This window comes from Hippocampus bargibanti, linkage group LG19, assembly GCF_051943395.1.
Source record: "Hippocampus bargibanti isolate YZ-2025 linkage group LG19, ASM5194339v1, whole genome shotgun sequence".
NCBI classification, from domain to species: Eukaryota; Metazoa; Chordata; class Actinopteri; order Syngnathiformes; family Syngnathidae; genus Hippocampus; species Hippocampus bargibanti.
The window spans coordinates 4,117,360-4,136,095 of record NC_142752.1 but is presented as its reverse complement, the minus strand read 5'-3'; the positions used below and the strand labels follow the sequence as shown (position 1 = coordinate 4,136,095).

The following is an 18,736-nucleotide window of genomic DNA, read 5'->3' as shown; positions in this document are numbered from 1 at the left end:
CAACCACAATAAAAGTCATTATTCTTGACTTCAGATTTGAAAACGAGTTATTCATTAATTTGATGTGTGCTCTATATGTAATATTTGAAGGGATTTAAACATTCTAATGGGTTCCCCAAATTCATAACGGCCCTCGAGAGGAAACCATAACTACAATGTGGTTAAACGTACGCGACATAGCTGTCCAGCATCGCGGCCAAACAGCTGCATTCCGACATGTGCTGATGGTTCAGGCATCGAACAAATGTTCAGCTTCTTTAAGGCACAACGCTTCCTGTGGGGGAAAAAAACCCAAAGGCCGAGAGATCCATTTTGCTCTTCAGCATTCCAAATTAACTCCCTCATGCGGTTTAATCAGCACGCGCGCATCTGTGTAAAAGACTTGTCTGTCCTTAGATGCGCTTTGATATCAAGCAACAGAATTTATAAGCTCATTTAAAGGCCATGACTCTGTTTAATGTGCATGCCCCTTGTGGAGATGACCACGGAGAATGTGCGTGTGTGTGGCTACACTCCCATCGTTGAAAGGCTATACATAAAAAAATATATATATATAAACACAGACTCATATGTGTGTGTGTCAATGACAAGATGATTAGCAACACACAAGTACAGTCATTTCCCGGAGTATAAAACAACCCCACAATAATACGCACACCCTCAAATCATCCTTAGTATCTGGTCCCCTTTGATTATCAGACTGAATCATAGGCATGAGTAAGAATTGCTGTGGTTAAAATTGCTAAAAGGCGACAAAGTATCACTGGACGGTGCCTAGTGCAGTGTGAAAAGACACTGAAATTAGACCATTTTGATATCAAGGAAACATTTAAAAAATATATACAGTAAAGTCTCGTTATATCGATATTCAAGGGAGTCCGAAAAAATATCGATATAACCGGGACTATCGATATATCCGACCCTATTTGCATGTAATTTTCTCCGTGCGTGAATAGAAATAGTATCGATATAACCGGGACTATCGATATATCCGATATCGATATAACGAGACTTTACTGTATGTGATAACGCAACATGGTTCAAAAGTTAGAGTTCTCACTCGAACTGGAATGTTTTGTTTTTCTACTTCTTTCTTTCCTTTCCTCTTCATTTCATCACTATGCTGCTGTGAAATGTAAATTTCTCCACTGTGAGACTAATAAAGGCTAAATCAAGCCAATCCAATTCAATCTAATCCAATCCAAAAGCACACAGCAGAGAAGAAATTGAGGTTACGGCACATCGCTGATGTCATGGCTAGTGATGGAAGTGTTGCGGTGCTTCCAGAGAGCTCAGCTGATGTAACCCGAGCAGGTGGACGAGAGGCTAAGTGCCTGTTCATGGCAGCGATTGAGCTTTTCTCAGGAACGTTGCTTCCCATCGAACCTTTTCATTGGAAGTATCGCCAACCGCCTTGTCCACAGACACTTAAAACAGCAAGCTGGCTTTGTCGGCGAATAATGCTGACGCAATGAATTTTGGAGGGGTTTGTGTAAACATAAATAAACAAATAATAATTAAAATGCTAAATTAGTCATAGTCGGTCATTATTAGGGACAGCGGTTACAATAATGGCCACCTGATCCTGATATCAGTTTACAGATTGTATAAAACTGTAAAAAAATTACTATGCACACGAGAAAATGTCGGATTTTCCCAAAAAAAAGTCAGATTTTCATAACTTTGATCCCTAATAGGTTATCTTGACTTTGCACAGTGAGCATTCTTGCAAAACACATGCAGCAATGTATTCCCGTGGGATTTATAATGCTCTCTCTCTCTCTCTCTCTCTGTATCTCTATTTCTCACTCTCTCGTGTGTACCGCATTATGGTTTATCATCCTTCCAACTCAGTTGTTAAAAGTGTAAAAATTGAGCTAAAATGGGAGCTTCTTTAGATGGACAGCTACATACCTACACAAACTCCTGGTGGACATCTGCACAAACAAACAAACAAACAAACAAACAAAAAGACACAAAGGAAAACACCTCATAAAACAAACCTAAAACTGTAGCTAGTTAGCTACCTAGCCTAAAACTATATCTAGCGAACTACCTAGCTGCAGTTTTGTTTGTTTTATGAGGCCGTAGCTAGCGAAAGATCCTCATAAAACAAACCTAAAACTGTAGCTAGCTACCTAGCCTAAAACTAGAGCTTACTCGCTAGCTAGCCTAAAACTATAGCTCGCTAGCTAGCTAGTTACATTTTTAGGTTTGTTTTATGAGACTAGCTAGCTGGATGGATGGATGGATAGAAAGAAACACACACACACATATGAGTGGCTTAATAGTATTGTCGTGCGTTAGTGTGTGTGTGTTGGAGAGCTGCTAAAATTACAGAAAATGGAACTTCAAAGAATTCTGTCCTTGAGTCATTTAGAAAACCTCAATTCCATTTATGTCTTGAAGTCAAACTACGCTTGGCTAGCACTGCTAGCCTAGCAGTGTCTTGATGTGGCTTCAATGTTTCAATAACTGTAGCTTTGTGGTGAACATAAATGACATTGCTGGGTTTGTTTTCCGTCATAGTTGTGGTGGAGACACGTGAGTTGTACTAGTGGATTTTCAAAAATCTTCACATAATAAACACTGCAAAAATAATTTTTTCATGTTCATACAACACACTGAGTGTCACATATTTTTAATCCCACAATCACTTTGCAATTACACAAACCATATTAACAAAAACAATACAGCAGCTTGCTCAGAAGATTTATTTTTACACAGTAGCCATCCGTTTAACCACATCGGGGATGCAAATTGCTTCTTGCTGTGCCTCAAAATCTGAGATCATGATTTTTTTGGCCTATTTTACGGCCACATCTCCTCTTCAGCTGAAAAGAGGGGGGTGGGTGTTTATAGCTCAAGTGATTCTTTTACTCTTTGGAATCCATTGAATCGATTGATTGAGATAAGATCTAAGCTGGGCCACTTCCCTGTAGGTATAGGTGTGGACCGCTCGAGATGTGGTCCTGAGGAAGATCCTTTTACCCAAAGGCTACTACTTGCAGTGCTTCGTGTCATGAAATGAACTGCCATGCTGTTTTAAATAAGAGCATACAACGTGATAAAAAGGAAGCCCAGGGAGTACGCTACCATGTTGCCCAAAGTCAACTAGCATAGCCTTCAGGTCACCGACAACAATAATTAGGACTAGATATTTACCCTGGCCTAGACTGTAAAGTCTACATTTTGTATTTCTAAGATGGGGATGGGGAAGCATTATCCCATCAGGGCTAATTTATCTATTTTTTGATCCGTTGCTGCCCCACAGCATATTTGTTCAGAACAAAACATTTTCCCAGATAACTCCCAACAACAGACAATTCCTCAACGATTAGTTGTCTTTCAACACGCTATTAATGAGTAAAATTGTCCTCCATCATCCACCAGACAACATGATGCAACAAAAGCTGTCAAATATTTCACCGCGGACCAATGTCGTTGTTGTTTCGCACAAATATCTGACCGGCAGCAGTCCAGATCATGTCTCTCTCGTCGGATGGGAGCAAATAAGGAGTCCAGCGATGAAGTCCATACGGAGTTAACATTACTTTTGCCAATTGGAGCCTTTTGTTATTGAGTGTGAAAAAAACACATCATTTTCACCATGATGCGCCCTCATTCGGGACAGCCTAAAACCCCCAGAAGTCGGTCTATCATGTGGGGAACGGCCACAAAAACGTTAGCAGTTTTGAATACATAAGATTTGGATATCGCCACACTTTACGAATGCTAACCCCTCGAGTCTTGAACCAAAAGTCACTGGCCGGCATAATTCTCAAATTTGACTATCTGGCAATGCTAAGATAGCATTAGCACTATAACCAAATTGACGTTAGCCACGGCTGCTGCTTCACCAATTTGTAATAGCGTGTCACTATAACACCTAATGTTATTGGCTTTTTTTAGTTAAAAACAAAAACAAGAAACAGCCATCTCAAGACTGAACCAAACATCAAATAAAATGTTTGTCAGTGCATATCACAAATGTGAAATGCCCCGTGACTGGCTTTGACTTGGGGCTTCAAATGGACTGAAAAAGCCCCCGGAAAGAACAGTCATGCGCTTTAGTCAATTTTCCGTTTTCTCTGTTTCCTGATCCCATTTAAATTGATCCATCCTTTATCATTGACGTCACCAATTGGATTTTGCTTGGAATCCCCCCCAAAAGTGTCTCTAATAATCAAACACTTCAAAAACACTTCAAAATCCTGCATCTTGATCTGACTGACATGTCTTTCATAACGTAAAACAGCAATTGTGATCAAATTCTCACAAATTCATTTCATCACATGCGACCCAGAAAAAAGAAAAACTAAATAAAATATGCAGAATATTTTAAAACATCTCATTTTTGGGGTCACTGAAGTTTTTTGCAACACTACATTTGTTATTTGGATTTTTTAATGTACGAGCACACAAAAATATGCTAATACAGCACAGGGGGTTTGACTCATTGGAGTCTATGATGGTGGAATGTACATGCCACAATTTCAGTCGCCTCTTAACCTTCTTTAAAAATTAAAATAGATCCCAGAAATTAAGAACAGGACACTAGCTGTCCCAATTTACAAGCTATTCAATCACCTGACTGGACACTTTGGGACTGATCAAAAACACATTTCCCCAAAATGTCACCTTAGAGGAGGTTTAAACATGACAGAAGGTCACATTTTGAAATCACTGGAAATGGGAGGAGAATGAGGTGAAAGGGTGGGGGAGGCTAGACGCCCGCATAAAAGAAGGAGGGGCGCGCACTGGCAAGGGAAGTACATCTCAAGGTATGGGGGGGAAAAGTTCAGGGGAACGAGGAGAAAGCACTCAGGCTCGTTTCAACTCCGCGCGTAATCGTGTTTGGAGAACTTTTACGCACGGCGCCGAGGTGCGTCCCCGCGCCCTTTATGGATCCCAACGAGATCATCGGAGCTGATTGGGAATTTCGGTGGAAGTATTAAGCAGGAGGTGGGGTAAACGTAAGCGATATATATTGAAATATCGGAGAGAAAGAGGAAGAGTGGTCAGCTTCATCCTCGGCGCTGCCATCGCGGAGTGAGTCAACAGGGCAGACAGACAAGACGAGAAGGGTGAAACGCTCAAATCCCGAAGCGTCCACTCGACTTGGATGCGGGACCGGTCACACGTGTTGGGACCTTGGCCCCCCCTTACGCCACCCCCAGCGACCACCGTGGGTTCACCGCTGCCCGGGGTCCACCCGCATCCACTCCCGGACGGTCCACCGAGGACCTCCGGCGCTTTTCAATCGTGGATATTTGAACCAGGCACTTTGTGTTGGGAAGTTGATTTTTTTAAAACCAGACGCATACCGGACTTATCGAAGAGGATTTTTATTTTAAAAAGCACTTTTAAGGTACTTTTTATCGTTTTATAATCATGTTCAATGTCGCTTCCATTGTTATTAAAGTTGAAAGTGGATTTTTGGTTTCATTTATCTTTATGAAATCATGAAGGGGTGGTGAAAAAGCACAATTTAGTAGTTTTGGGGTGTGTGTGCCTGTTTTACAGATTTTTTTTAATTACACCGTATAAAGTTTGGGGGATTATCAGTGGGGTTCGTTATATGCGGAAGTGGCTTCATTTGTCACAAATATGGCTCGGATTTATCAAGGTCATCAAATACTTAAAGGTATTTTTCATAAAACAAGAGGACTGCATGCTATAAAATGGCCAAAAATAACCCATTCGTACTTTAGCAGCCAAAAGTGCGCAATTACGCACAAACTGTACCCAAACTCGACCTCCTGGTTGTGTTACGAGGTTAAAAGGTAAAGATACTTTTATTTTTCAGTCATACTCGAGAACGGTGTTTGTTCGTTCGAGAAAATCTTCAATGATATAGATTTTATCCAGTAAGCGTTGGCTTCTGTTTTGTTACGACACACCTGCTTTTTTTAATCACGTGACTTTATCCGGCTCGGTAAAGTTTGAATGACGTCCATCAATTTCTGTTTTACAGCTATCAAGACCCCCCCCCCCCCCAAAAAAAAAAAAAAAAAGAATAATAATCCCCACCACCCGTCTACCGCGTGAGCTATGAGGGAACTGCACGGGCACGTCACCGTGGGACTGCTACTACTTCTCACGTGCACGCTCGTCGGCGCGTCACCCACGCCAAAAACCGGAGTGAGTCGGGGTTCGAGGCGCGTGACAGCGCCGGTAAGGCGTGAGGAGGGGTCGAGCCGTTTCGCCGAGACCACCAAGATGGCGAGGACGGCGACGGTGACCGGAGAAGGTCCCTGGAGCCGCTGGGGGAGCGTCATGACCGTGACCACGACGCCCCACGGGGAAAAAAGGCGTTTGAGAAGATTGAGAACAGACAGAAGGGGGGATCGGCCAGTCGGTGAGTCAAGAAACATGGGCTTGTTAAGTCTTTTAAGTACAGTGTCACATTTTTTAGGGTGGGAGTAGGGAGGGGAAAGCCTCCTCACGTTCTGTGCAGTCAGATTCGGGTGGTATTGAAAAAAAAATGTAAACATCAACTACAATTTGGGTCAAATTCCTAGAACCAAATGTCATTGTTTGTATATTGACCAAAAAGTTGCCTCCTGGTAATTTTTTTGCATTCTTACAAAGTTCAGGCCTGAGAAAAGAACATTTTACGACTTCGTAAACACATCAAGTACCAAATAAACGTCACACAAAAATGTTTGTACTCTATTCTATTTCTTAAAAATAATAATAATCAGTAGTAAAATGCGGGTTGGTTTTACCGAATGGCTGATTGGGGACCTAAAAACGCAGGAGAAACAAGTATTTTGTGAAAAGATTGTGACTTTTAGGTAAAATACAGTAAAGTCTCGTTATATCGATATTCAAGGGAGTCCGAAAAAATATCGATATAACCGGGACTATCGATATATCCGACCCTGTTTGCATGTAATTTTCTCCGTACGTGCATAGAAATAGTATCAATATAACCGGGACTATCGATATATCCGATATCGATATAACGAGACTTTACTGTATATATATTTTTTTAAACGTCTGAACACTTCTATAAAACACCATCAACATTGAAAATGTATTTTTGATAGTCTTCACAAATAATTACGGCTGTAACCATTTTAGATTTGGCTTTACAGACTGTTTGTACACAATTTTGTGGTAGTAGTATTTAGTAGTGTGTATGCAACTGTTTCCATTGCATCTGAATGTATGGACTTGTACTTTTGTACATTATGTGATTGCCTCTTGGCAACTTTAAAGATCAACTAAGACTTTTTCTTTACCCATCACGATTAAACAAAATAATAATAATAATAATAATAAATTTAATAATTTTGCTGCTGTGAAATGTAAATTTCTCCACTGCGAGACTAATAAAGGCAAATCCAATCCAATCCAATAATAATAAATAAGGCGGTCCCTAGCGAGATTGGAAGTATTTCTTGATGCTAATGCACAAAGTTCGTTTTTTAAAAATATTATTTTAGTTAAATTTATTAAAGAAAAGTAAATCCAACGTTTTTGCGTTTCTCTTGATTGGAACAAATTATATTAAAAAAAAAAGGAAAATAATCTTATCTTTGAGCGATAATTGTGTTCAGGCTTTATCTTTGAAAAATGGTCTATTTGTATCAGACTTCTGTTAACTTTCATTTTCAATCAAAAAATAGTGGAAACAGATCTTTAAACATTTCTTGTGTTCACGCTTTTAAAATAAAAGATGTCTGTTTGAAGGCTTCTTAAGAAAAGTCTTGGAAATGTTTGAAACATGGAATTGCGCGGGCACATCTGGAGAAGATTTCAGTGACACGACAAATGTGACAGTGATAGTGATCAAGTGGATCCAAGTCATTGGTCCAGTGACCCACAAAAACTGAAAGATACAAATTAGACTGCCTCGCCCGTCCAAATAAATAAGTCTCCCACAAACAAAACAGTAACCATACCCTCAGTGACCCCTAAGGCTCGAATTGTGGCATTTCCTCCAACAGTGAGACGGCGGACCCGTCATCCGCTTAAATAAATGAACGCCTCGTCGCAGTTCACAGACGCTATTGTTCACACAAACTGCCATCAACGACTTAACCGCTAAGCCCATTTGGAACTTAATGCTTAAAAGTTGGGGGAACGCTTACCACATGTTTAAGAGTTACCTGTGGTATGTGGCAATGCCGTCTCCCGTCTGTAAAGGTTAAATGAGGCAGCCGCCGCCTCTTTTGTCATGATCGTTGCAACCCCTAACATTGCAAATTAATTAATGAATTAACTGATTAACTCGTTCACTGCCAGATGATGTGCAAAAATGTGTCCACTCGAGTGCCAGGGCTTTTGTCATTTTCACTCAAATTCCAGGAGCCACAAAATATGGAGTTTTCGGACTATATAAACATTAAATGCAGCATAAGAAAGAAACCTTAGACTTTTTTTTTTAATCAGAAAAAAAGTTAATTCCTAAGTTATATGGGTCTGCAGTTAGCTGAGTTTGAAATGGGGGCGTCTGTACAAAAGGCAAATACTGCCCCCTCGTGGAAGGGGAAAAAAAAACATTGCCAGAGGTCTGATGACCAGCGCTTTATCGGCACCCCAAGAAAAACCAAAAGCCGAACAAATTCGGGAATGGCGCTCCACGTCATATTTTCAATTCCCTAATAAATTCGAGAATGACAGCGAATGAGTGAATTAATCGATAAATAATTGTACACTATTTGCCTGTGATTTTCCCATGCTAGCTTTTAATTCTACACGCATTAACTGTAACCTGAAAATTATGATTGGAGTGACCACTGTCCCCGAAAATGAGACGTTAACCCCAAAATTGTCCGATGCAACCCCACTGGTCTAAACCCGACATTCAGATTCGTAGTACGTTTGTGGAATAGGAGTTACGTGGTAAAATCCACCATTTCAATGGGGCGTGGCCATTTTGCTATCTTCTGTCAACTGAAAATCACATCACAGTGGCGACCAATCACGGCTCAGGCGATGTATTCGTAAGGAATGAAGGGCCAATTGTACATGTTGCTGTCCAATAGAACAATTTGTTATGCCTTATGGCATTGGGATAAAAATGATTATAATTCAAGACTACAATAACAATCATCCATAATAGCGCTGCAAAACTATGCTTTCACTTTTAACCTCACCAACGATGCAAAACAATTGATGTTTTCTACAAGTCTACGTACGCATTGCGAACTAAAAAAAATCAACGCAAAATGAAGTTATTGTACGAACAGAGCTGGGGATTTTGTGAACCCTTCCACCCCTAAAATAAACTCATTTTTTTCCGATTAAAGAAAACAATCGACTCTTTCTTTTGCCACTTATGTCACAAACGATGCAGTAAAAAGGGATGACAATTTTGGAAACTTTGCTTTCGAAACGATCTGGGCAATAAATGAGTGTCCATAAACAGCACAATAGGTTGTTTGAAAAAAAGATGAGTTGAAAATTTGTGGTCTAAGACAAGATAAAGGTGCCTCTGAGTCAAATTGAACCGTTCTTTGGCTTTTTCTATGTAGATCCCTGAATGACTTTGTGAATACCCTTAGTGATGAGGCTTGTTACGATTCATTTCCCGAAGCGCCGCGTGGCAATTTTGGGATTGAGTCAGAACAAGCCGCAATGTTGATACGACCAACTAGTTTTCATGAATTGATAAGTAAACGCGCCCTGTTTTGTTCTCCTTCACCAGCCACGTCCCCGCGAAATCACAGAAAAATGGACAAATACCTGAAACACATTACAGGTAAGACTTCACTTCCTAAAATGGACGTCGTGTGAGGAAATAAGTCAATTCTGAAAAATGTTCCCATTATAGGTCGGCTCTACTTCAGCCCCAAGTGCAGAAAGCACGCTGCCCATGTGTACCACCAGACACGAGACTGCACGATACTAGCATGTAAGCTACAATTTCCCTCCCCCTCACCTCGTTCATCCGCGAGTACATTCCCCCCTTCTCCAAATCCTTCAAAGATAACATTTAAGGCGTCTCCTTTCTCCCCCCTTTTTTTCACAGATTTCAAAAGATGTGCGCGACTTCTGACGCGTCTTGCTAGCAGTCCCATGTGCACGGGGGGTTAACGTGAGCAAGGTATGAAGACTTCGCCGCCTCTCGTGCTACAGACACGCTCGATAGTTAGTAGTATAGTAGTCAAAAGCCACGAAACCAGAGTTGAAATTTGTACACTTGATCAGTCATACTGATGGAACTTCAACCATGAGCAGGGGTGTTAAATTCAAGGTCCAGGGGTCAGATCTGGGCCGCCACATCATTTTATATGGCCCTCATAGGCAATTCAAGCATGTCAACATCGATGATGCATGCTAAAATGTCGACCAAAATTTAAAATTCATATTTTAAACATTTTCTTGTAATCAAATGACTCAGTACAGTAACTTAAAGGACAACCGACACCTCCGGACAAGTTGCGTCCATAATTTGTAAAATCACTTCAAATGACTTCGATGGAGCGCATTTTACAAAGATTCCAGAATCAGAATCATCTTTATTGCCAAATATGTAGAACACACAAGGAATTTGTTTCCGGTAGAACACGCTGCACTAGTATCGTCGTCAAAAAAAGTGGCACTATACAGTTCCATTTTGGCTACTGCATATAGCTATATTTTACGTTTTAAGACTCACGCTAAATATTCAGGAAGTCTTGTTTTCGAGTTGATGACGATGCCCTAAGTGACGTCACGGAGGGAACGCCCCTGACCGAAAAAGCGACACGCAATGCATTTTGGGTACTTTTTTTTCATCTGAAAACACCGTGTTGATCGCGAAATTAGAAGGAAAACTACAGAAATAACACGATGGTGAATCGTTGTGTGTCGCAACCAATTGTGGTAACACGCATAAAGAAGGTGTAAGTTTACACAAATTCCCAGTGGAAAAATCAGCCCATTTCCAACAGAGCTTTTGCGCCATCTCGTGCATTTTCTGGGTGCTACATTGGAGTCCAGACGGCTCGAATTGATACGGAAGGACTGCTTTAATCAATTGCAAACATTTATGCTTTCCTCTTCAGAACTATTTGAATCATATTCATAACTGGATGAATAACAAGAAAGCATCTTCACCGAATCTGAACTCTCTGAGTTACGGTTTCCCAGGGACGGTCGTTATAACAACCAACCACGTGCACGTTATTTCGACAGCGAACAAAAAAAGTTTTGATATCTGAAATCGAGACTAAATGATCGTTTAAACATAATTATTACATTATATAACAAAATAATAATTTTGGGTCAGACTTCACTAAGCATTATAGAAGTTAACATGCTTCATTTGCTTTTGCGGGCCATATAGAATGGCTTGGCGGCCCAGATCTGTCCCCAGGCCTTGACACGTGTGAATTGTCGTTTAAAGGACAACCGACACATTTTTTTTGTTTCCTAACTGACATCAGGAAAACGTTTTATAGCATCTAAAATACCCAAAACACGCAGGCTGATATTTTTAGTCAAATGCAAAACACCAATAAAAATGACTTAGTGTCCCAAAACTGCCACAAAGTGAGCTCGAAACTGGTCAGATTCAGAAAGTACCCGCCCCCTTGTCCGTGACGTCACGCCAGGATACTCCTTCACAAACTGCCTTGCTCCAGAATCAAAACAATAGTGGCCCGCGACAAAAATGAGTTTGACACCCCTGACCTCGAGCACAGAACAAAAGATCAGAGCTGAGAGCACGAACAGTGTTCGTATCAAAGCACTTTTCAATCAAATACGCACAGGTGTGACGTGAACGCAGCACATTAAGCGTAGCACAACGGAATTCTCTACATTCGGCCAAGAAAAGCTAGGAGGAAGAAAGCACTCACTTTGTTTTGTTTTCTATTTTGAAGGTCCAAGATAAACACCTGCTATCCAGAATTCTAATGGTCTTGCTTTGGGAAGTGACTTGGAAATTGCGAGAGCCATCTGTAAAATCACTGTTAAACTCAGGCGGAACAAGTGTCCTTCTACTGAAGTCTACTGATCGAATGGACGCTGCGACTCCCCAAAAAGCCGAAACCCAAAAAAAAAAAAAATATTTCAACAAAAGGAAGCTGATGGGAAGCAAAGACTCCAAGCGACGAAAGGACGATCCGCTTGCCTTGTGTTAAGGACGAAAGGACGTTGGCTGTGTGGCCGGACGCGCCGATACCGAAGATGCTACGCCACATCAAACATGGTGGGAACGAACTGAACATTCTGTTAAAGTCCAGATTTATATATTTGACAAGATAGGACTATTTCAACATTTGGACAGACATTGTGTTTGAAAAAATATAAAATGTCGGGTGTACAAACGATATATAGCTACATATGATAGATCGGTATGTGAAAGCAAAGATATATTTAAATAAATTATATATAATTGGTACAAATGCAACGGGTCCGCTGGCCGCTTTAGCGATTTTTTTATTTATTTTCTTTGCCTGACCGAGCGTGAAATATCAAAGACCACGCAAAGCGTGGTAGTGATAGGCCCTGTACAGACAGAGTAATCCAAATGATTTTTTGGGAGGCGCAATTATTTATTTATTCTACTCGAGAAATCAGTCGCAGACGACCAGCACTGTTTTTTTGAGTGGGACTCCGCGACAAGACTTTTCAAATTTTTGATGATGTTTTCTTTGGAAAAGAAAAGCGGGATAGAAAATGTAACATTAGCGACAGACCGGGAAGGACGAATTGTTGTGTATTTTGGCAGATCCCGAAGCGATACAGCTGCATTTATGAATAGTAACAACAAAAAAAATCAAAATGGGAATTTTTTTGGTGTAGTGGGTTGTTTTTTTAGATGCTTGAAAACAGGAGGGAAAAAAATGTCACGGTGTTTATTCATAATCACTTGGTATTGGCAATGAATTAGGACTTCAATTCTACACGCTAAAGCGGATTCAACTCTATTTATGTGTCAAATTCATTTTTTATGCAGCGTTACTATAGTAGCGTCTTCAAATTGAAGGCGTCGCCATGACATTCAGTTATGATTGAATCCAAGCGGAACTTCCTAAATTGATCATAATCCGTTCTGGCGTAAAGGTCAACTTCTGAAACGACTTTTTTTTTTAAACCATGCAAATCACTAATTATTGAATTTTAGGAGCCGTTGGTGTCAGTCAAGAACATCTTATATGATGGTAATTATTTTTTGGGATAGCAATTTGTGCAAAAATTACCGGAAGGTACATTTTGAAGTTTTGTGCGGATCCAATTATGTTTCCCGATGGCGGGTTGGCAGTTTTGAAGCACCCATCATTTTCTGATGAATTTGTTTTGAAGATTTATGGTTTTCGAACAAGAAACCAGGCCCGCATTTTTCACCCGTGGTGTGTTTTAATATTTCTGAGAAAAAAAAGAACAAAATCAATCTTCGCTATCGCAACTGCTAGCGACACATGCGGACACCGCCCTGATATGAAACAACTGGCAAGCCTCCAGGGATCAGTTGGCTCGTCTCATCATTCGGCTACACCCTTTTTAATGGGTCACAGCCCAGTTTCAGCGTCAATTATAACACACCTTTTCAGTATCAGATCTGGAGGAAATCAATTTGCATAAAATGCTACACTCATATTGTGTGTGTGTGTGTGGGTGGGGGGTCTTTGAAAGAAATACCACACAGATAAGGTACATTGAAAACAACTTTAAATGTATGGGTTAGTCTGGAAGATTAGTGAGAAAATATTTTGTCTTAATGATATTGGGTGGTAATTTGCTTTTTATGATGCCATCATAACATTCTGCCTCCTCAGTATCATTTGTTCAAAGCAGAAAATAATATACGTATATGTATATATACGGATAGAGAGGGAGAGAAAGAGAGAGAGAGAGAGGGAGAGGGATGGATGGATGGATATATAGAGAAAATGCTCGCTAGCTATATATATATATATATATATATATATATATATATATATATATATATATATATATATATATATATATATATTCCCCAACTGAAAACAAGGTGTTTTTTTTGTTGCGGAATCCATAAATTTGCTTTATGATCCAACTAATTGCCAATTGATGGAATAGCTTTGCTTCAGATAGCTGTGAAAGAAAAAACATTCAAAATGGCCGCCCGCATTCTTTGCGAGACCACCAAGTGATGATGAACAAAACGACGATTGGGTGTTCAAAAAAGTTTGGAAAAGTAACATCGTTGATCTTTCCACGATGATCCGCTTCCAATTTATGATCCCTTGGGATGAAAAAGTAACAAGTTGATGAAAAATGTTGAAGCGCTGGAATTTGCCTCAAATTCAAAATCCTAATGGCTCACTTCCTTTTCACGATTGAGATTTTTTTTCCGCACATCATCTTGTGATCATCACATCTGTCATGTATTATGGTCATCAATAAGAAATGTGTCAAGGGCAAAACTTTCCCCCCCCTGCCTCCCTTTAAACTCCATTCATGCTAGTTTTTTGGGGGGCATAGTCGGGTCACCCAAAAAAATAGATACAGTAACTTGACGGGAAACTAATTTACAAGAGAACTCTAACACACATGGACATTAAAAGTCATCACCTGCTCAAAATGTGAACTTTGTTCAGGAAAATAATAGCGGATTATTTCAAGAGTGGGAACTTACCGCCCGTTGTGAACAAGCTCCAGTTATCAAAACAGTGTCGCGAAGGACGATTAGCGTTCCATTGGAGTGCCTCAGACAGCTTTGCAACTTGCCCCCTTTCATATTTCGTTTGGCTCTCCTTTGTGATACAACCGATATAGTTCACATAAGTGCTAGCTTGTGTCATAAACGCCACCAAATGCTCTTTGTGCATATGCATTGTTACTTCTGAACGCCACGTTTTGCGGCACACGCAATGATAATCGAAATGATGTAAGTGGGTTGTATGGTTTTTATTTCAACACGGGAATGGCTCTCCAAGTCAATGTGGTCAGAGCAAGCGCAACACAGAAAACTTGGAGGCGTTCCGGTGGCTCTTTTTTTTTCTTCTCTTTTTCACAACAATGATATGCTTGTGCAACGTGGCCAAAGAATGCCTTACCGGTGGCCAATTGGCGAGCGACAACAATGCTACGAGTTTGACTCGAGAAACGCCCTGCAGCATCGTTGACACTGTTCAAACACCTTTTCAAAGTCTTCATCACTTCCCTGCAGCAAAAGAAGAAAAAAAATACACGGGGAGGCGTGTCATTACATAGACAAGGGAGCGATATTTGTGTTTACTGTTGATGTCACAGAATATGACGATAAGCAGAAAGAAAGCTGTTAAAACATCAAATCCGACTTTCACGACATAGCTTACACGTGCTAACCCAACGCAGTTGAAAAATATGGTTGAATGACTTTTGCCCCGAGGGAGACCGATTCCAGATGGTGACAGCAAATTTGGCGCCGGGAGCCTGCGCATCGAAATGTTTGTCTTCACGACGCGTTGGAATCAAATGTTCCTTTTCGACTTTTTTTTTTTTACGTCGTAACGAGTGCGATGAGAGATCCCAATCAGGCTGAGATATTGTGACTCAGAGTCAAAGTTAAAAGCCAAAAGTCGCGCCAAAAGACTGTGAAACGCAACCCTCTACTTTCCACTGTGAATTATTGTGGTTATGCACAAATAATAGATTGGTTTTGGCAGCACTTGACAAAAACAAAATCAGTGACTGATGATAAATTCATTTGATCACTGGATTGGGCGTTAAAAGTTTGAGCGAATCTGATTTGCTTCGACTGGGCTCTTGTCTAAACATCGAAAGTTATTGCTCAATGCCTCAAAATAAACTCCGGTAGGGGTAAGAGAAGAAATACCGCCATGTGGTATTATTTGATGAACGAAATGACAGTGACGTGGAAGTCAAATAAAAATCAGGAAGAAACGACTGATTAGGAAAAGATATAAACGGTTCACCTGTCCACATTGTTCTTTCCTTTACTTATGAAATGAATTGGTTCTGGAAGAAAGTTCTTAAGTAGAAAAAGTTGTAAATCGAGACGCGTTTTCGATGAAAATACCGTAATCCGTTACAAGCCTGCCCTAAATTCAGATATAAATGTTTCCTAAAACATAAAAAATGCCGCAAAATATGGATCAAAAGAAGTGTTTTGTCAGTGTTTTTTTTTTTGCATTAAGTTTTGTAAAGAACTGATCCAAGGATGTTTGTCGAAATTAAAGGACAACCGACGCCTCCATACGAGTTGTGCCCATAATTCACATCAAATGACATCTACTGAGCGTATTTTACAAAGATTCCACACCATATAGCTCTATTTTATGTTTTAAGACTCGCGCTGAATATTCAGGAAGTTTTGTTTTCGAGTTGATGACGATGCCTGACGTGACGTCACGTCTGGAACGCCCAGGACCGAGAAAGCGACACTCAATGCATTTTGGGTACTTTGTTTGGTCTGAAAACTTCGTGTTGATGGCGAAATTATAAGGAAAACATCAATAACGCAATGGTGAATTGTTGTGTGTTGCACCAAGACTACTATTTGATTCTAGTTGACACAAATCAGCCCATTTCCAACGGAGCTTGGGCGCCATCTTGTGCATTTTCAGGGAGCTACATTGGAGACGCCTCAAAATGATACAGGAAGGACTTCTTTAATCGATTGCAAACATTTATGCTTTCCTCTTCAGAACTATCTGAATCACATTCATAACTGGATGAGTAACAAGAAAGCATCTTCTCCGAATCTGAAGCCATTGTTTTGATTCTCGAGCAAGGCAAGACGTCTTGCCGTGACACCACGAACATGGAGGCGGGACCTTCTGAAACTGGCCACTTCCGGTTTCAAATTGAAGTACTTTTTAGACACCAAGTCATTTTTATTGGTGTTTTGCATTTGACTAAATAGCATACTGCGTGTTTTGGGTATTTTAGATGCTATAAAACGTTTTTCTGATGTCAATTAGGAAACAAAAAAGTGACGTCGGTTGTCCTTTAATGGCAAATATGTTTTGCTTTACTTGTGTGGCTCACGGGTATGTAGGAGAGCTATAAATGAAATAGTGAGAAACAAGGTACACCCCGAACAGGTCGTCAGCCAATCACCGGGTATAAAAATCACACTTAGATTCACACTTGCGGATGATTTTGAGTTTTCAATTTGATGTAGAGCAACCTCTGAATGGATGTGGTCACCACTTACGCTTGATGGAACACCTTCAATGGTCTTTGAGCACCATTGAAGTACAAAGCAAAACCGAAAAAGCTGCTTTTGTTAAGGCCCAATCCTTAGGAGAGCTTTGCAACACTGGTTTTCTACTCACTCCAAATTTCTATGCCATCCGAGCATGGAATGTTGTGAAATAAAACACTTTTCTCATTTTCCACCATGTTTCGAAAAAAGGACAAATCACTGACTGGATTACTTACATAATAAGGATCTTTGATGATCAGCTGCTTCTTCGGGTCATATGCACCGAGAAGTTCAATTTTTGCACGGTGATTCTTCACTGAGTTCGCAGTCCGTTTTAAGTCACTGAAAGGACAAGATAGGGAATAAAAAAATATTTTTTTTTTTTTACTATGAAGAGCGCAAAGGCGCAACCACCGACACACCAGGATGTAAAATATGTTTGGCATGCGCAACCAGGAACTAATCAGATTCCGGCGTGTTTGCACTTTTTCGGGACAAGGAAAACATCATTTGGAAGAAAAACGGTCCATATTGGCCTTTTCAAGAAGTTCTACACTTCTCATTCTGGTCAGATTAACATTTGCTCAGAAAAATATGTGGAAAAGAAAAAAAAAGGGAAGGTGGAAAAAAAGTGCCCAAAGAGCATAGACATGGCATCCAAAGAACTCACTAAGCTCCTTACAGATCAGATCTACCTTGGGCATGTGATCTCAAAAACCATCCCCAAACGTTCAAAGTGGAAAACAAAAATTGCCCTTCACCCTGACCTTTTGAAAGAGATTAAGGAAGGACATTGCTCATTAAAAGGAGGCATTCGGGTACACGTTAGTTTTAGCTCACTTTCGATGGAGCGGAGTAGTTTGGAGTTAGTTTTTCGGGCCGGCATAGTTCGATCCCCCTTTTATGATTATTATTTTTAAGGCGTTATAAAACTTTTTTCATTCCCTTCTTTTGTTGATCAACTCTGGCCATTAATAACACTAAACACATGCTACCAGAATTTTCAAAAATGACTAATACAGTCATACAAACCCAAAAGGGCGGAAACAAATAAATAAATACAAAATGGTGACACATATCCGTACCTCAAGTTACTCTCATCCATGCAGAGAATAAATTCAAAGCTCATAAAGTCATCTTTGGTCACCTGGAATGCAAAAGAAGGGTTGGTGTGTCATATGCAAAAAAAAAAAGACAAATAAAAAAACAAAACCACAATTGAATAGAGGATCACTCCAAGAAATTCTACTCAAAGCATTGGCTTCATTTCGTGGAAGGGGAGAAAAAAATGTAAGATTTATGTGACAACCGCTTTCTCTATTCACCCAGTGGCGGTTGGGCAATAGGGGGATGCTTGAGCGGAAAACCGCCATTCAATTTGTGGAATACAATACAATACAATACAATATATATATTATATATATATATATATTGATTTATATAGCGTTTTAACAATAAACAATAATACATAACAAAGTAAATTAAAACATAATATAATTGATATAGAAATCAACCAATTAAAAAAATAATGTTTCAAGATTTATTTAATTTCGGGCTTGTCTAAACGTTGGTGGGTATACATCGCCTCCGGAATTTTACGTTTCAGGGATAATGATTAGAAATAAAAAACTTGTCTTTTTTTTTGCTTGTTTTTGG

At 40.0% G+C, this 18,736-nt stretch overlaps 2 protein-coding genes across 5 annotated transcripts in view; one reads left to right on the top strand and one right to left on the bottom strand.

The window, feature by feature from the left end:
- acp1 (acid phosphatase 1) overlaps window positions 1-18,736 on the bottom strand; it is a 29,136-nt gene that overhangs the window by 4,329 nt on the left and 6,071 nt on the right. For 3 of the 4 annotated variants that reach the window (XM_089022218.1, XM_089022216.1, XM_089022217.1), the window contains exons 5-7: window positions 18,166-18,227; window positions 17,317-17,422; window positions 14,817-15,091 (exon numbers count right to left, since the gene is read on the bottom strand). In XM_089022218.1, the coding sequence (XP_088878344.1) occupies window positions 15,014-15,091; window positions 17,317-17,422; window positions 18,166-18,227 (246 nt within the window). In that variant the 3' untranslated portion in view covers window positions 14,817-15,013. Of the gene's footprint in view, window positions 1-14,816; window positions 15,092-17,316; window positions 17,423-18,165; window positions 18,228-18,736 lie in introns of those variants that run through there. The other variant, XM_089022219.1, reaches the window with a different exon arrangement.
- Window positions 4,548-13,814, top strand: alkal2a (ALK and LTK ligand 2a). Its single transcript, XM_089021932.1, has 6 exons — window positions 4,548-5,371; window positions 5,978-6,361; window positions 9,662-9,715; window positions 9,788-9,868; window positions 9,986-10,060; window positions 11,823-13,814. The coding sequence occupies exons 2-5, from the start codon at window positions 6,055-6,057 to the stop codon at window positions 10,048-10,050; spliced, it is 507 nt and encodes a 168-aa protein (XP_088878058.1). The 5' UTR covers window positions 4,548-5,371; window positions 5,978-6,054; the 3' UTR covers window positions 10,051-10,060; window positions 11,823-13,814.